The 19,774-nt window shown below is 37.8% G+C and overlaps 1 protein-coding gene across 3 annotated transcripts in view; it reads right to left on the reverse strand.

The window, feature by feature from the left end:
- Positions 1-14,507, reverse strand: part of col11a2 (collagen, type XI, alpha 2) — a 35,991-nt gene extending 21,484 nt beyond the window's left edge. For all 3 annotated transcript variants that reach the window (XM_077195100.1, XM_077195099.1, XM_077195098.1), the window contains exons 1-7: positions 14,265-14,507; positions 14,044-14,156; positions 7,587-7,748; positions 6,637-6,847; positions 6,260-6,422; positions 4,687-4,809; positions 407-1,294 (exon numbers count right to left, since the gene is read on the reverse strand). In XM_077195100.1, coding sequence (XP_077051215.1) covers positions 407-1,294; positions 4,687-4,809; positions 6,260-6,422; positions 6,637-6,847; positions 7,587-7,748; positions 14,044-14,125 — 1,629 coding nt within the window. In that variant the 5' untranslated portion in view covers positions 14,126-14,156; positions 14,265-14,507. The remainder of the gene's footprint in view (positions 1-406; positions 1,295-4,686; positions 4,810-6,259; positions 6,423-6,636; positions 6,848-7,586; positions 7,749-14,043; positions 14,157-14,264) is intronic.
- Between the last annotated feature and the right edge of the window lie 5,267 nt (positions 14,508-19,774).

The following is a 19,774-nucleotide window of genomic DNA, read 5'->3' on the forward strand; positions in this document are numbered from 1 at the left end:
TCACTCGGATCATTTGATATATGAAAGGGTGGAGGAGATCCAGCGAGTCTGTATGTCTTCAACCTCACAGCTGGTCAATGTCATGATACCTTTATGGTTGTACACACTGTTTTCTGAATTTTTATTAACCTGATGGAAAGTATAATGGAAAAATCAATTGAAGATCAAATTTTTTAAATTCTGTTTTAACATGAATCCTGAAAAGTATGCAAAACCTGAAAGGTACGATGTAGGATCGTATTCAAAAAGCACTGCAGAGTGTGTTGTATCTGTTATCTTTCAACATTTTCAATGAAGACAAATCCCAGATCAACCTTTACTCTGAGTTAAGAACACAGCCCTGAACCAAGATGACGAGGTGTGAAATACAGCTCTGGATGGCCAACACGGCCTCTTGATTTTGTACCTGTTGATAACCATTGGTGGGTTTCTTCTTGGGGATTTCTGGAGAAGAGATGGTCGTGCCACGCACAGCAGCCTTGTCGAAGGGTGGGAAATTTTTGGACCCTGATTTGACGTTATTGAAATCCAAGACCTTAGGTTTTGAAGGGAGAGGCAAAGGTGCAGGGGTAGCTTTGAAAACAACAGGTTTTTGAGTAACGGCTGCTACTTTGGCAGTTTCAGTGACTTGAACTTTGGTCTGAACCTTCTCTACCACAGTTTTGGTCGCTTTAGGCTTCGCGGGTGGTACATTGGCTTTCGTTTTGTCTGTCTTGTCTTTGGTTGGTTGTGGTTTGGCCGGCGGTTTAGTTTTTCCCAATTTCGTTGTTTCTGACTTCTTGGTTATTGTTACTTTGGTCACTGCTGCCTTTTCAGTCTTCACTGTTTTTGCACCATTGCCATTAGTTTTAGCTTCTCCATTTGCTTTTTTCTCCACAGCTGCCTTCCCATTGCCATTGTTATTGACTTTACCATTGCTGCCAGCTTTAGCCTTACCATTAGCATCTTTCCCATTCCCGTTGCTTTTGCCGTTGCCATTACCATTTACTTTAGCCTGACCATTATTTTTTTTCTCCTCAACCGCTTTTCCATTGTCATCAGACTTCTTTTTGTTGTCATTCTTTGGGGCCGGTTTTGCTTTTGGTTTGGCTGCTAGTTTAGAAGCCAAAGTAGGTTTTATCTTTGAAATCAATAATTGCGCTGCAGTAGGTTTGGTCTTTGCAGTTTTGACTGATGGAGTTGGTTTGGCTTTAGCTGGTTTAGCTGGAGCAGGTTTTTCTGATTTTGCACCAGCAGCGGCTTTGGCTGGGGCATTGTTTTGCTTATCGGCTTTGCCGTTGTTCGCCTTGCCCTCCTATTTGATAAATATCGTTTTTATTTATTGTATTCAAAAGTGTCGGATCAGCGTATCATGAAAAGGGAGAGAATGAGAAAGAGATAGAGAGTGGAAGACATCAGGGATGGGTGGGATTGAAAGTAGTGGGGATGGACAGAAAAAGAGAGAGAGAGACAACACAATGAATTTAAGATCGCTGGTGCTTGAATGACTGACTGAGATTTAACTGGCATTACTGGATACAGTATAATGTTCAATCAGATTTATTTGTCAGTGTTATATAATGAGTTTAGATTTAGTGAACTTCAATCGTACCTAAAGAAAGATAAATGTGATACTCTTTTCTCCAATAATGCCAATCTCCACATTAAAAAAGCAGCATGTTGTGCGCATGGGGACGTAACGCTGTGAGGCACTGGGGGAAAGTATGCTCAAGTAGCATCTGTTGATAAAACTGATGCATGGCTGGTACACTGTGCTGCTCAACTGCACAGAAAGAGTGACAGGAAGTGAGATAGTCATTTAACACCATTCATAGTCCCGTTGCCAGCATGTATCGAATCATTAAAGAAAACTGTTTTAGACAAAGAACATAACAATTTTAACACTAATCAATGTGAAAGGAATGAATGGTGTAGACTACCCGGAACAAGGTGACAAGCAGAAGCACAAACTGCAGAGAATAAAACAGGCATATTAATTGAAGACTTATCTACATTTACACATACTGAGCTAGCTTACACAAACTGAGCTAGTAGAAGTTATCTTTACTCACAGTGAAATACAAACTTGCAGGCTAGATAAAGACATGACTGTCTACAGGGCAAGAAAAACAGCACTAAAAGTAAGTGAGAGGACAATGTTGGCCAAAGTGAAAGTAAACCTAAGAAGTGAAGAGATGGATATGAATAAACACATAGACACAGACGCTCGTTGTTCATAATAACAAATCAGAGAGACACAAGACATAAGAGAACTCACGCAATAGGTGAAACGTGAAAACATGCAAATACATTTAAATATAAAACCAGATTTTAGGAAGAGTAATGCCATGCAATGGTGAAGAATAAAAAGTGGTTTCCTTAAAAACCTGTGTACCTGAGCTATTCTGATATCATCAAATCAATAACTTACAATACCCTCATTGACATGCACATGGAATGTGGTCATATACTGAAAATCAGTTTGGTTAAATTACTATAAAAATTACTGAATTGTAGTATTCAACCAGAATATGGACTTTAATCGTTCAATGATTCATATTATAAATTGTCACTGAGTGAGGTAAATTAGAATTAAACTAGCTAATGTAAATCTAAATCTAATTTAAAATGTAAATATAAAAAGTCACTAGATTTCATAAATATAAAATTTATTCTAGATATAACATACATGGATGTATGAACACTTCGCTCTATGTTTAGTAAATCAGTGTTTCTACCTCTTTCTCTACAACTGTTGGCTTAACACAGTGGGTCCATGATCTCTGCATGTTATAGTGTGCGCACGTGTGTGCGTGAGTGTGTGTGTGTGTGTGTGTGTGTGTGTGTGTGTGTGTGTGTGTGTGTGTGTGTGTGTGTGTGTGTGTGTGTGTGTGTGTGTGTGTGTGTGTGTGTGTGTGTGTGTGTGTGTGTGTGTGTGTGTGCCTCCAGTGCCCCTTTAAAATCCACATACACACAATCATGTACTGACCAACACAAACATTTTGACACTATACAGGTACAAATATATGACAAATGACAACATGTAGGTGACACAAGCAACATCAATATAGTGTTATAGTTGATGGATGAGGTGAAACGAGGTGGCGTTCGGAAAGAGGTGGGACATCACACATGACGATGCAAAACAGGAGTGAACAGAAAGTAGAGGATGGATTTATTCAAGTGAAAGAGAGGGGTAAGTGTAACATTACACTTTCTATGTTCAATTGTAGCATCGCATCTATTTGCTTTTGTAAAGTTTATACTAGTATAGAAATGTAAGATGTAAATATGAAAATATTTGGCATTGAATGACCAATGTAAACAACAGCACTGATGTTGTTGTAATATTTGACCTCTGATGGGTGTTCTTTCTTAAATCTATTTGCATACTAAATTCTGATTCGTCTTTTCTTTCTTGTTATGTTACTAATCAGTTTTATTAATCATCATCTACAAACATCTAAACAATTTTTAAGTATGTTTTCTGACTTATTTTAAGTATAAATGATAAATGTTTTTGCACGGTACCTGAGACTTTAAGACTACTGATGTTCCCTTTAGAAAATGCAAATCTAGTTTTTCTTCATAACTCATGCCATCTCTTTCTCATCCTCTCTTTTCTGATTCACTCCATTTTCGCGCTCCCTCTTTACCTGTTCGGTGAGGGTCCCAGCTGTGACGGAGGGAGGGACAGATTGGGAGGGAGGGACACTCGTAGTTCCTTCATAATAATAGGGGTATTCATAATCATCCCGCTCTTCATCAAAGTACTGAGAGACATGTGGGGAGAGAGACGAGGAGTGAAGCCAGAGGAATGCAGGGAAGGAGAGAGAGGGCATGTGAGTGACAGTAAGAGAATGTAGCAAATGACAAGAGCGAACAAAGAAGACTTTGGGAAGAGAAAACAAATGAGAGAATAATATGGAGAGGAGAGATATGTTATGGATGAGGAAAGTAAGATGTAGGAACTAGAAATGATTTTCTTAGCAAAGGCATGATGGTTTATCATTTTGTTCATCAGACTCATGGGTTTGAGTAGCGATTACTGCAAAACACATTGAGAACTTCAATGAACGAAAAAACAAATGCATTAATCTGAAAAGCTAACATAAGAGAATACTGTAAGAAGAAATAAAGTATAATACTGCATATTATATGAAGTTTCAGCATTTAGAGCGAAATGGTTGTTATTAGAATAAAGCACCTTTGATGATGTGGAAGAGCTGTGGATGTATGAAAATGCATTGTAGGGCAGTGATGTGGATATCTGACTCAAATCAGGGGCTCTATATACTCTAAGTGTAGTATAATACTAATGTGCTATGAAATATAAACAACCTAGATTTGTGTGCATAATTTTCAGAACATGAATAATTAGCTGGCATTCTGATGTGAGATTTTGCTACATTTACAATATTTTTTTTTTGTCCCACATTTATCCAAGCATTTAGTGAAAGTCCAGTCCAAGTCAAATACAGGTGCAGATTTCGAACGGCAGGATTTAATGACTTGAATATTTGTTTGCTTTTTTGAAAAAACAAAAACATTAAGCATACATTTGGTGACTTATACAAATATGATGTATTGAGAAGAGTTGCATTAACATACGTTAAACTATAGTGAAAACACTATTAGTGACACTCCATCTATATATCTCACATCAGGATGCTTTGCCCCATTTTAAAAATGTGCTGTGGCACTCACGTAGGTGTTTGGGTCCTGGGACTGGACTTTGGGCAGAGGGGAGTCACAGTCAGGGCTGTAGTGCTCGCAGAAGTCAAAGGCGGCCTGAGGGTTGGATGCGATCAGCAGTTGCTGGATCTCACCCTGGAGAGAAGCAAAGAAAAACAGGGGATGTCAATTTGCTACCTGGAACCTGGGGTTAAAATGAGGCCAACTGGGATAATACGGCATTTAATATGTGCAAGATTCATTAAATGAGAAATTAGCAGTATGAAATTAAAGGGTGACCTATTATGGCCTTTTTTGTTTTTGGGGTCTACTAGAATAGGTTTGTTGCAGCTCCTCTCTTCCCAGTCTGTCAGTAACGCTCTGTTTAGTTCTTGTCTCTATGAAGCCCCTCCTTCTGAAAAGAGCAATGTGCTCTGATTGGTCGGCTGGACCATTATGTTGTGATTGGTGAACCACTTCGAGTGTGTTTTAGAAATGTCAGAACTGTTTAACATGTGATTCATTGAATATGTCATATACGATTAAACTCAACATAAAATTACATTGCAACCCATTTAATGTCCATAATGTGACATATTTTAGAGAAAAATAAGGAAAAAAGACAGGAACTGCTTAGACTAGTCTTACAAGTTAGTCATCAATTTTCTTTCCTTAAAGGTTTTAACTATTTGTAGTCAGTTACATCAAAAGGTAGCTTGGGCTTATTTGAATCCAAAAAGTAAGACTGATTAGCCTTTCTTACTCGTGTCACAATATATCGCAATACAAAAATGCAACAATATGGATCATGGATACTGACAATATGTATTGTGTATAGTTCAACCAAAATTTTTAAAAAAACTGTATGAGAAAAAATTCAAGTTTTCAGAGTTTTAGTGTTAATACTACATTAAACTGCTATATATAGAGTTGAATATAATGCATAATAATGAAATTTGGGAAAATTTGTGGGTCCTGATAATGCCAAATGTCTTATGTTAATACCAGTAAAAAGTGGCCTACATTATTTTACATATATCTAGTCAGTGACAGAGTGCAAGCATATTTGTCTAAAATAATTCTGTATTTCCAGCTTCAGAATCATGAATATTTTTATTCTGGTATCACCATTGTCCTGTGCATTGGGTTTCCAGCACCAAATCCAAGCCTATTCATTTACACCCGCAATGTTATATCAAATTTAGCATTTTTTAATCTACAGTACATTCTTTTTGTTAACCTTTTATCATACAGTATGTCTTGGAGTCTCGCAATAATATTGTATCGTGAGTTCAGTATCGTGATATGTATCGAATCGTGACATGAGGGTATCGTTACACCCCTAGCCCTAACTAATTGCTAGATGGTAAAACTTTTTAAGACACATCGGTTATGTTTATGCAACTGGCCCCAGAATGTGCATTAAAATAGCAAATAAGGTCAGATTTGATTTCATGGTGACTTTAAACAATTCTTTAGTTGCCTATAATATCACTATAAATTGTAGTTCATTTCGTGCATAAAAAATTGGCTTAATTGTCATCTATTAATCACAAAGTGTGTATCACAGAGTTCCTTAATAACTCATTGCACAGGTGTACCAGACCTGGAAGACCTCCTCATCCAGGAGACGGGCTCCAAAGACAGTGATGCCCTTGGTGTCCAAGACTGGGTTGTTGCTACGAGGCAGAGCTTTGGTTATACGATTCTTGCAGTCAAGGATTAGGGTGATGTTCTTCTTCTGCACAGAAATGGCTATGCGGTGCCACCTATAGGATGAGATGAGATAAGACACTGAAGGTTTTAATGAGAATGAACTGGGCAGACAGTCACAAAGGAGATGCTGTATTAGTTTGTGGGTTTGCCAAGTGCAGAAACATAGACTGTAAGGAACAGTTACACATCGCACAATATCTATAAGATATCTGAAAGTGTTATAGACACAGATGGGGTGATGGGGCTCAGCAGGGGTTGGTTACTGACTTGCCGTCAGCCAGGTTGACCCCTTTGAACAGTGGGTAGTCCTCTGGGGCGGGTTTGCGATTCTGGTCCTCATACAGGAAGATGGGTGAGCGTCCCAACTCTAGGCCGAGCTGCTGTACACCCTGCTCATTGTAGATGGACAACAGGAAGGCCTGAAGACCAGCCTTGGCCTTTACCAGAGTCATAATGGAGAAGTTCTCTGGGAAACGTCCTACAGGAAATAATTTTTTTTTTAAAATCTGATACATGAAGATTTAAGACAAAAAGAGCTTATTTCAAGCACAGATTAATTTGCAGTCTGGGTGAAACCTATGATTCATGACTCAACTTGCATAAATTGTACTAATTTCATTGACACTAACATTCACATTTAGCGTTAACTATGCAACCGTCTCATTAGCTACTGAAAAGCTCTCATCCTGCTTTAGAGGAGTAATTGCATGTTAGCGTCCCAAATGATTTTCACCCAGACCCACTAATCTTTCTAAGCATAACAAAACAACATCCATATAAAAACTTTTCAAACCAGTCTGAGAATAAATCTGTCACAAAACAATAAAAAAATATGAATTACAACCCAAATACCCAGCTGAAAAATAAGCCCTACATAATATAATATATAAATATAATATTCTTTCCAAATAATCAAAATGTGAAATTCCTAATTATATATATACAAACATCTAAAAAAAGTATGCAGTCTTCAGTTTTTACAAGTCTCAGCACTTTCCTAACATTTCAAGCCTTTCAATTATGAGCAATCTTTCCCTCAAATCATAGCCTTGTCTTTTTTGAATTCCTTCATATTCCAGACATACTGAAAAAAAAATGTTTTCAGATACATATCACTATAAGATCCTGTTGATTTTTTGTATAGATAAAACATTTCCTTACACAATTATGTGTCTATGAACCCAGCATTAAAACTATGAGATATTAAAGAAATGTACCTGAGAATAGTTGTTTGGTGGGAGCAGAGATCTGGGCTTTCTTATTGATGCGGTAGGCATGATCGGGAGTGCCGGCCCGGCGGGAGGTACAGAAACCCGGAACCTTCTGCACACCTTCGGGGAGGGACGGCAACTGCAGCACCCGCAAAACATCAATTGGATCTGCAGGAGTGAAAGAGATTTAAGATTCGAGATTCAAAGAGAACACCAACAGCATACATTCTTTTATTCTGAGCTTTGCAAATAATACCACTTTATTTAGACATGCACTTCTTTCTGCAAACAATACACAGCTCAAAATATTTCCCATAATGTATTTGGAAACAGCGTTCAAAACAGATGTTGAATCCTTCAAAAGGCCACACACAGACCGGCTTTAAAATTTGATGTCTGTTTCCATCTTCATATTGCTCTTGGCAGCTCTGTTGCTCTTTATGGGATTCATGTGAACCCCAATGCCATCTGCTCAACCCACAATGTGTACTACATTATTAACTGTCTAAAACTATGTTAAACTCTCTAACAAGACTTAATGCTTTCGCAACACGTATTTGAGGTTAAACACGTTTGGCTCTGTCTCCATACACTCTTTCTTGCTCTTGACAAATCCTTTATTTCCTTTAATTTTTGTGCTGGTACTTTCCTCTAAAGCTCTGCCAGTATTTTTGGTCCCTATAACCACACTGATCAAAATATGGTCTGTGTAGTTACCACAATGGGTAGTTATGCCATTTTATATTTACCAACTAGCATATTCATATTATAGACTGAAAATCTACTTATGTAAACTAATTAGAATGTGTGTACACAGTTAGCCATACAAAGATAGATATTCATAAGAGGAAAATGGGCTAGAGAGAAGTAGTGTAAATCATTCAATAAAATACTGCGGAAACAGTCTGAAAGAGGTTCAAGAGTGCAGGAATACCCTGTGGGACTTCTAACTAAAACGCAATGCTTCCTTGATTCTCAAAAGGTGAACCTATTTAAACGCTGGGAGAAAGAGATGAACAAGTAAGAGAAAGTCTCTGGTCACTGTATCGGTTTCCAGAAGAGACAACACACACAATGTATGCCACTGTTTGAGAGCTGAACCACAGCACTATATGTCCACTGGGCCTTCTTGGCTAAATCCGAGAAGCCCGAAAAGCATTTCCCAAATACAGGAATAAGTGCAAGCATAAATAAAATAAGACATTAAAGAGAATAAAAACTTTATGTATACTTTAATTACAGTAAGTCCAAAATAATAATTTGGATATATATTGATAAAAAATATTAAAATATGATAGATTACACTCTTAAAAATAAAGGTTCCAAAATAGGGGGCCATAGAAGAACTATTTTGGTTCCCAAAAAAACTTTTAGTGAACCGTTCTAAAAAGAAACATTTTTTGAGCATTAACCTTTTTCCACTATAAATAAACTTTTGTGGAACAGAATGGTTCTTTATGGAGTCAATGATCCCAATTAAGAACCATTATTACATTAAATTTAACAGAATGATTGTTTATCTTACACAAACCTTTCTCAAAGTTAATAAAAAACAGAAAACAAAGTATGCCCTCTCTATTGATTCTGACTCTCACGAAGCTGTCATGGATTTTTGAACTGACACTAGGTGGAATGAGTGGCCAAATCATCTCAAAATATCACTACTACTAAGCCATGTATTTATTGCAAAAGATATTGTTTCTTCGATTGCATCTACCAAACACCCAGCACTGAATAGAGATATAAGAACACAAACAGAAGAGCTTAGCTAGAAGTGTGCTTTGTAGATTGTAAACGTGTCCTTGAATGTCTGAAACCAAGAGTCGTTGGATGCTCTCACAAAGCGTTCACACAAACAAACAAACATTGTATGCTCACACAGATTGCAAACAATGCGAACAAGACCTAACAAACATTCCAAACGGTAAGTCAGAGCCAGTCAAGGTAACCCAGACATTTCTATACAAACTTCCATCAGAGCTGTCATGACCATGCAATGTATGTGAGAGAACATTCCAGAAGATCCAAGAATCGGTTCCTTTTCCTCTTTTTTTTTTGACACTGTCTTCTGGCTCTCCTTCTTGTGAGCTTCAAATAACTATGCTAAATACCAGCAAGACATACCACCTGACACCTTGACCTTTAAACTCTCACCTTTACTGTCGAACAAAGATGCCCTTGTTTTGAGTGAGATGGACAATTTAAAGCAGCACAGAATGAAGTGGAGGATGAAGATGGAGAAAAGGTTCAACATTTCTGAAAGGTTCAAGGAGGAGAAACTTCTGAATGTATCAAACAACTGCAACAACTGTGACAACAAACCGCAAAGAGATTCAACTTCAAAAGATGCAAAAGACATGAAGATAAATCCATCATGTCGTCTGGATCTGTCTCGCCTTCTCTTCCCGCCAACCACAATAGTTAGGCGTGCATGTATAGGCCTGTCTGGAGGTTATAATTTAGATCATGGCTCTCTATATTTATGATTTATTTATAATACACAGACAGCTATGCCATCATACCAACTCCTGGCATAATATGGGGTTACAGAGACATAGCATTTAATGATCACAGATTGCCAAGTGTGTTAGTGTGGTTGATTTTTCTTGATCTTGATGAAAGTTTTTTTTTTTTTTAAAAGCCCGAAACAAGTGCATTAGCCTGACTACTTATGCTTTCCTTGTGAGGAACTGAAATTACTGATAACTGTATAGTGCTTTTATGACATAAACCATATGATTAGAGAACAAACAAACAGTAAGAAACCTCTTAACAACAGGCCAGTATATTTGTGTTGTTTATATAATGTGTCTATTCAATTGTAGTGCAGAAAGCATTTCAATTCAATTTAAAAAAAGCGCATGTAGCCATATTTTCAAAAGATTCTTTGCTATTTAATTTGATAAATGTTATTCTCATGCCTTTGGAAGTCTGGTAAGAACTGCATTATAACATAAACTGCCTTAAACAAAGGCCATAAATTGCTTATACATTCTAGTCTGAGTCTGTGTGGTTCAGTATGAGTCAGTGTGGGTGCCTCTGCTTGGCACTGCCAGGATGGATAAACTGACCACACGGCCACTATATTAAACATCATGTAAACTAAAAAAGATTGAGCTTCCCACAGCTACTGTATACACCCTTCACTGTAAACCAATGCATTTACTACCCAGAGAAATTGAAGAAACTTTACTAGGAAATATCCAAAGAATTACTCAGACTAAGGTAATATAGTTAAGCAAAGTTTTGCAAACATTTTGAATTAGTCTATAAAAATGTTTCTATTGACAATTAGTTTGGTCACCTTTATAATCGTTTGTGATCCTAAGCACACAAGTGTGAAAACAGACAACTTTCATCAACTTCAAACTGATGCAACCATAAATCAAGCGCAACTACTGTCTGTGAGACAAAGAAAAGTTTAAATTCCCTTTAATAAAAAAGCCAGACTAAAGGATGAGGGTGCTTATTATGTGCTCAGTGAATCTTTTAGATGTGGTGCTGTTGAGTTAAAGCTTGAGCATGTGTTGGGCCCTCTTGTGGAGAGTCGTCTGCATTCCAAAAAAGACCATTCTAAACTAACCTTGAAATACAGAAATTTTGATAGGATATAAAACCTGCTGCAATAACCCTGGTAAAGACATAAGAATAACTATTTGCATAATACAATGAAACATGTCTGCAAAGGCGATCCTGTGATCTAATTAAGGTATTAATGAATCAAATCATTACGCCAACTTTCTACGACCTTCTATGAGCCAAAAAAGAACCCTTGTTTGGACTGAACCTAGAAGACATGATGACTAACTATCTCTCTGAAAAATACCACAAAGCTGCGCTTCTTTAACCAGAGGAACTGCATTGTTGTCAACAGAGCCATTTGTGGAAGTGTGAGGCTTCTAAGGCCTTGTTGTGGTTAAAGTGTGGAAATGATCTTACAGCTGGATGACTGGGTTAGTTTTGTTGGTCAGTTATGGGAAATTAATAATAAATAAATAAATGCCCAGGGTGAAAAGCACGAGTCTTGATCACCTAGAAAACTAACAGCGCAGCTCACCACAATTCATTTGAGGTATCATTCATGCACAAACAATACAGGACAAGTTATTAGTTTAATACCAAGTGTGCACAATGGTAACAGTGACCATATTGTGCTCTTTCCATACATAAATAACAAATTCAACAAATCTAATAAGGGATCTGAAGAGGACACATTAAACTTTGGCCTTCATATTCCAAATTTACTTCAGGACAAGGGTAAGTTAGTGAGGGGGAAGATTAGGAATGAAAGTAACTTTCATTTCACGAAACTGTCAGGAATGACGGACACACCCGTGAGGACAGTCTTTTCTCACGTGCAACGAATATACACACGAATATTCCGGGCATTTCCTTCACACACAGTGGCTCCATTCAGTCCACAGCACTGCATTTGGTTGAGGGTGTTTTGGTTAACAGAATTGAGACAGACTGTTCTTTGAGAGTGCTGCCTTTGAAATGAGGTTGAAGGAACATCCATGTTAAAAAAATATTCCCCACCTAAAAATCACGGCACCCTCAAAAGTCTGTCTGCTGTCCCAAATTCAACATAATGGAACAACGTTGAACGCTTGAGGACACTAGCAGAAACAGATGGACTTGGACATAAAAGTGAATCCTAAATAGTGGCTTTGGTTTACATAGGCCTACTATTTTGAGGCTCACCATTTTGAACAACATAACTTGGTTTCTTATTGGCAAATTTAAAATCACATTTGATTCATCAACCAGAAACAGCAGGGTGAGGAATATTCAGTGCAACTTTCACTTGCCTAAAACTGGCATACTGTGGAAAATTCTTCAGGTGTAACAGATGTGTGCGTCTACACAAATATCACCTAACCTCACACACCCAGACACTAACTCATTCACTACATTTCTCTGAACCACAGGGCAGAATAATAACCCACTCATGCGAGGCACAAATATTCAGACTTCCTCCAAATACACAGGGGAAGAAACGGGGAGAAAAAGTGCGATCAAATCAGCAATCTGGAATTACATCCATGCGTGAGGGACGTTAGGTGCGCCGCGCGCCATTTCATTCAATGTTTTGTTATATTCACGTTTTTTTGTAATTCAACTATACTCACATTAAATCTGAATCAAATCTGGACTCATTTCGATATTAAAATGTACTATATCTGATTATGTCTACTGCTACTTACTGTACAAAAAACGTCTTTGGAAAAACCGCAGGATCTCGAGCGCCACTCACCCAGTAGTGGTTGATACTAGAAGCGCAGTTTTTCATTATTGTTTTACAGCTAAGGATATTTGAATAAAATGAATATTAATCTATTAATGTGCATGTGGTCTGGTGTTGTAAATGAAATAAATAACTGACTAAATAAAAAAGGGGATATTTTTATAATTAAAAAAAGATTTAAAAAAATAGGTTACCGTAATAAGGTTTGTGAAGAAGAACAGCGACAATCTTATTCATACAAATAAAAGTAGCATAAACAGTGCGGAACAGGTGTCAAATAGTAGCCTACATTTAAGCGAAAATGTTTAACAAACTCGACAGGATATTAAGACACTGTCGCAAATGTCTTGGAACAACTTGAAGAGGTTACTTAATAAATATAATAAATTAACTTGAAATATTTGATTTGAGAAATTATTTTAAAGAGACCCCAAAGAGACAGAATATACCAGCACCGGATGAGTGGTCATTTATAAAGTGAATATATTCAAAATATATATATATATTCAGAAATATTTGGCTACATTCAGAAATGTTCTGAATGCCGAGAAGCATCCCAGAGACCACAATTATAAATTATAATCCATAATAATAATATGATAAAAACAAATAAGAATAAAACTGTAAATAAAAAATGTAAACTATATCTTTTGACATTCACGTTTATCTACGATTAAGGCTACACGATTTATTCATTGTTTACACAAACAACAACAAACGACGCCTCAAGGTGCTGCGCGCTGAAATGAAGTTCGAAGTGGTGAAACCCTGTCAGTGAAGCACCGTCCTATCCTCTGCCCCCGCCGGGATGCCACACTACATGTGTGCCAACGAGGCCTGGAGCAACTCGTGGGCCTATACTTGTGTGTATATTTCAGCTCTTAACAAATTCTGACAAGATTAACGAATGATGTTACCTGAAGGGACACGAACCAACGAAACCTACCAATGTGAGCTCACCAAAAGTGAACCACATCCACAAGGATATAGCTAGACTTTCAACAAAATTAAGAGTAGGGTACAACATAACTGAGAACTAAACCACCTAAAGATTCGTTAGAAAAACATAAGCATCAACAGCTAGTCACCTGTAATCTCAGCGTTTAGCCTATGGTGCGTAAAAGCGCATCAACGTCAAATGCTGTATTGAGGTGTAATAACCTGTACATAAATCATTTCAAATCCAATAAACACCCCAAAAAGCAAAACGCTCACCTGCTTGTGCCAGAGTAAGGCACAGGAGGAGCACGAACGAGGTCTCCATGCACCACGGCCTCCGCTTCTTCCGAATATCCATAGTTCCAAGTTTTTTGACCGGTTTGGTTGGACTACAAGGCAGGACAATTTCAAAATTAGCTTCTCGTTCTTTCTGTCTCAGTAACTGGTTTTAGTGTACCTGTAAGGAACTTGGTGCGCCTTAAGAGACGCACACCCACCTTGTACTTCAATAAGTTATCTGTGTTATGTACAAAACTTAAATAGAAAGAAGGGAACGGGTAATAAATATGCAGTTTTACAGCTTGAAACCCCTAATGTTAGAGCCCCATTGAGTCGGAGTGAACAGAAAAGCGGAGAGAGCAGAGAGAGACTTCAAATCACTCTCTCTCAATCTCTCTCTTTCTCGCTCCCTCTTCTTACTTTCTCCCACGAAATGAGAGGGAGCGTGTGTGTGTGTGTGTGTGTGTGTGTGTGTGGAGAGAGAGTGAATGAGAGGGTAGAGAGTAAAAAAAAGAGGGAGGGAAAGTCAAGCATTCGGGATTCTGCGGCTTTCTACACGATCGTTACTTCGACAGCCGTGCTTTTCAAGAAATCATCAAGGATCTATATGGCCCAAAATATCGGCATTCATCAAATGAGCTGTTTTATGTTGACGTGCCAGCGATTGGCATGTAGATCAGTCACTTTATTTCTCTCTATTTATTTCTGTTAGACAGCTGAACCATGTAGGACCGATGGGTCCGTGGTCAGGAAGAATTTCGGCAGCCAATCAGATCCTTATCCGCTCGTGACGTCACACACCTTCAGTCTTTCCTGCCTTTTTCATGGCTTGTCGGTTAGTCAAATGACCACGCACGTAGGTACGAAATGAACGTTTAGCCCTGTCTGCAAAACTTTTTTTAGTTAGTCATAGACAATTATTGAAGAAATGTTTATTGCATTCAAATTATGAATGACTGTCAGTCCGTCTTGTATGTCACGCAATTTGTTTCGTCTCGCGCAACGTGGAACAAAACGCAGATTTTTGTAATAGCTTACATGTATGATGTTAAAATATATAATAAAGTGATATGACAGTTGGTTACTTGTGTTTTAGCAATGTACCGTCCCATTCTGATTAGTTGTTTAATTCAAATTCATTCCATTGTTTCACAGCCTCAATGTCAAAAGTGTCTCAATTTACAAGAATTTACAGTAGGCCTAGTATAGTATTTGATTTTGCTTTAAATAGTTTATAAAAGTAGGCCTATATACAGTAATCGAAGTAGCGAGATTATACTTTAGTGACATGAGTCTCTCTCTCTCTCTCTCTAGTTCACATTGATGTTTCTCCATTTTCTCGCTCATTGCCTCCTATAGATGCAGTAAACTGCAGTTCATCAAAGTAAGGGAGAAAAAAAGGGAAACCAGTCATTTATTTAGGCTATGCCATGTGCTCTGTCCAAGGATCTTTATAAGCGCTTTTGCTTTTACAGAAACAACCCACATGAATTTGAGGTTCCTCAAATGGATAGAAAACATTTTTTGAATGTTTGCCATTGATTGGTAATAAAATACCATACTGTCAGCAGCCACTAATCACAATATGACCTGCACTTTGTTCTTTTATGAATATTAAAACTCCTAGCAACACTATTAGGAGCTGACGAGAGCTTTTTCCCTGCAGGGATCTTCTAATTTTCAGTGCAAAAAAACAAAAAACAAAAAAAAAAACAAGTGATTCACATCATTGCTTCTTATGTCCTGTGGCCCATTATGGTCTAGGGGAGACAATCCATAAACAATCATGGCATGTGTTTTGTAATGGCTGGTGCACTCTAGCGTTTCTATAATAAAACAATATAATCACATGCTTTACATCTGTGGTGTTCCCATTGACACAGAGAGGCCTGAGGAGAATGTGAGAAAGAATAAAGGTATTTTTAAAACTGTGACAAAAGATTACTACTTACTACTGAAGATTACACACACTGTCCAGCCAAAAAAAAAAAGTCCCTGTTTGGATTTAAATAGGCAAATACTTAAGAGTCTATGATTGGATCATTATTGCTGTGATTTTTATGTTAGCATGCTATATGTTTGGCAACAGGTCTTTTAACCCTAATTGATGGAGTGTGTAGCTTTTCATTTATTAAACAATTCATTAAACAACCATGTAGGAACGGAAGACACAGCATGGCCATATTCCAGGATGATAATGTTGAGATACATCACGCTCAAATTGTCAAAGAATGGTTGGTAGGGAGCATGAAGAATCATTTTCACACATGGCTTCTCTGAGTCTAGAACTCATTGAAAGTCTTTGGGATGTGCTAGAGGAGACTTTACAGAGTGCTCGACTCTTGCATTGTTAATACAACATCTTGACCAAAAATGCATGCACCTCTTGATGGAAATAAATGTGATGCATCAATTTATACACACACAAATAGAATAAATAACTAAAATAAAACAAATACATAGAAAAGCCAACATTCTTATTCCAGGTTTTGAATAGCAAATCAGAGCACTTCTATAAAGTGCTATAATCTCAAAATTATTCCTTTCCCCCCCTAAAATTAACACAGATGCTAAACTTAAACTGCTAGGGAGGTTAAAAACGAGCAGTTTGTTGTTCATAAATACAGTTTTATCATGAACAACATTTAAAAAGAAGAAAATCTCTAAACTGACAAATATCTAAATACAACTAAAACAATTGAATCAAAATGCCGCCCACTTCTGTCTGAAACCATGGTTGAGGATGTGAACATTAAGACATTGAGAAGCTGACCTACAGGTGAACACGGCCCTCGAGAAGATTTAAAAATACAGCTGGGGGTTGAAATGGCCTGAGACCAGTTTACATCCAGAAAAACACTGAAGCGCAACTTCAGCTCAAACACTGCAAAGTACCTTGAGAACATCCCCATAAATAGGCGACTTACATAATGTCTTGGCACGTGTACAAACCATGTACAAGACAAAACCGATAAAACGTATTATTAGAAAGAAAAAGGTAAAAAGCCACTCAGACTTTGACAGAGAAATCCTCAAGACGAGTCAGTTCAGCTGTTCAGATTAATACAGCCTACTAATTTTTCCACAGTAATTTCAGGGTTTGACGATAGGCCACTAGCCATGCGGTTGTGTAGGTTTCGGTTGGCCACCCATGCTAACAGATTTTATGACAACATCTTGAGCGAGCAAATTAAATTCGCTGCTCGTGTGAGAAAATGAATTATCTGCCTATAGAGCTCCGTGCCGGGCACAAACCAGTTCAGTGGGGGGCACACGAAAGCAAAGCTCAAGTTTTCCTTGGAGACAGACACGGCAAGTGCTTGCGGACAGCCTGGTTATTTCCAAAATGGGGACCTTGTAATTACAATAAAGTGACCAGATTATATTGCAGACTTCCTTAAAAAGTCTGTATTTTACTGGGCAGGGCTGCAAACCACGCACACACACCCTAGCCCACTACAACACACCAAAATAGATCGGAGAAGGGGGGAAGGAAATAGATTGGCATGTGTATATTTGTGTGTGTGTGTGTGTGTGTGTGTGTGTGAGGAAATGGACTGGGTTGGTACAGGGTTACAGCAGGAGCATTGAAAATAATTGGCTATGTATGCACCTCTGTATTACGCTATACAGAGCTCCCAGTAAGAGACCCAGATATAAGAGCACAAAATGAGAGAGCTAGAGAGAATGGATCAGTGATTTTGGAAACCGGCCTCATGTACGCCCCAGATCAGGCTGTGAAATGGGAAGGGTGAGACTGAAGGCCTGCTAGAAGAAAGCAAATGTTTGCTAGCTTAATGTTTGCTGTGCCAGCTTGTATGAGAGCTGCACATGGCTATAAAATCATCAGTTATGCTAGTAAGAGTTTAAAGCACCAACAAATAAATGTTTGTTTGTTTGTTGCACAGATTATTATGGTACATATACGAACATGTGAACACTCACGTAAGCTCTCAGTTTGACTCATTTTTTCTGATTTTCTAAATGTGGCTCCCTGAAAGCGCCTCGGATCATTGAGCACAATTATGCGTCATTAAGCAAATTTTCTTCAACAACTTCAATCCTCACAGTAATGGGGACTTATAAACAATATTAAATGGCTACTTACAGAAGCATAGAAGAATGGAACATACATTGAGAGTTCATGTAATGGAAATTCCAGAATCGAAATGCTATAGTTTCTCCTAAAAAAATTTGTTCACCTCAGATTTTCTTCTTGAGAAAAAGACCCGTGTCCTCTAGAGTTTCAAAAGAGATCTTAAACTGTCCAAAGATTTGCCAAAATACTAATATTGCAAAGCCTGCAACCAAAAGTCAGAGATCTCATTATGAACTCATCACATTTTCCCCTGGCCAAATAATGTGACCTATAGTATAAACATTTTTATTTCTCCAAAGGAGAAACATCTGAGACAAAGCTGAAACTTCACTGAAATAGAAATAACTCACACATGAAATATTTCTTAGAGCTTTTATGAAAGCCATTCAAAAGGGTAATTTTTGCTGGCACAGATTAGTACAGTTCATCATAATGTAATGTTTATCATAGCTTAATGACCAGTGTCATAGAACTAACTACAGGTGAAACAAACAAGTGTGGGGGAAAGACTGAGAAGAGAAAGACAGGAAATGACTATGGAAAAAGATGATGTGAAAAGAGAGAGAACAGGTACTTAACTATTTGAGAAGTCACGGAAAACTTCACGGAGGGGAAAAAAATCATTGGAATGAATAGGGATGGTGAGGGGGTCCGATGGCATGCAGTAGGAGAGAGGGAATGAATGAGGCCTATTGATGGAGAGAGAGAGGGATCAAACAGTATTTACCCAGAGAGAGAGAGAGAGAGAGAGAGGTAGGGTTGAGGGAGTCATGCAGGAGGCTGATTCATATGACCCACTGACTGAAGTGGAAATTTGGGGACATACTGATGAGTCAAGGGAGGGGACGGTGATGGGGAGGACAGAGAGAGAGAAAGGATGTCATGAAAATTTCCTGGAAGAAAATCCAAATTGCATTACAAAATCTCATTTGAAACATGGCAGTAAAAGAAGAACATCCACTGTCTTGTATACTATAAAGAAGTAAACAAATAACATTAAAAAATTATATAACAATGTAATCATGTAAATAACAAATCTTACGGGAAAAACGAATTTGCTAATTGGTTAATTGGGTATGATAAAAAAAAGTAAGTATAGGCTACATGTCAATAAAAGTCAAAATTAAGAGTGAATTGCCTTACAATTTATGGGAAAAAGGCCTCACCCTTTCCTTGACTATTTTCATGGCGAGTCTATTGACGTTTAAGACATGCTTTTTTGGGACGGTAAAAAATGGCACAAATACCAGTAAATGAACTACCGTAAACCTTGGTAAATCACCTTGCATGATTCATTTAAATACTCTCCTCCCATAAATTTTGCGTCTGAAAGGGAAACTCCTACTAATGCATATGCAATAAGGTCAGCCACAAAAATAACCCTGTCCAAGGCTTTTCATTGCTAATTTTTCACTGCATGTCTTTAGTAAATCCCGACAGTAGTTTTTTAACGACAAAAGAGGGTTTGGCTGTTAGTAAATCTGGCCCTAAAAATTTAAGAACACATCTGCATCTTTCCAGCCCTGAGCATTAGCAACAACACCGTCTCAATCTGAAATGCATGCACTGAATAGATGTTTGCTCTTGCCAGGTCTCGTGGTGGCTTTATCATGTGCCATAGAAAGCTCC

Source organism: Siphateles boraxobius, unplaced genomic scaffold (genome assembly GCF_051911475.1).
Source record: "Siphateles boraxobius isolate OS27281-9 unplaced genomic scaffold, OSU_SipBor_1 33, whole genome shotgun sequence".
NCBI classification, from domain to species: Eukaryota; Metazoa; Chordata; class Actinopteri; order Cypriniformes; family Leuciscidae; genus Siphateles; species Siphateles boraxobius.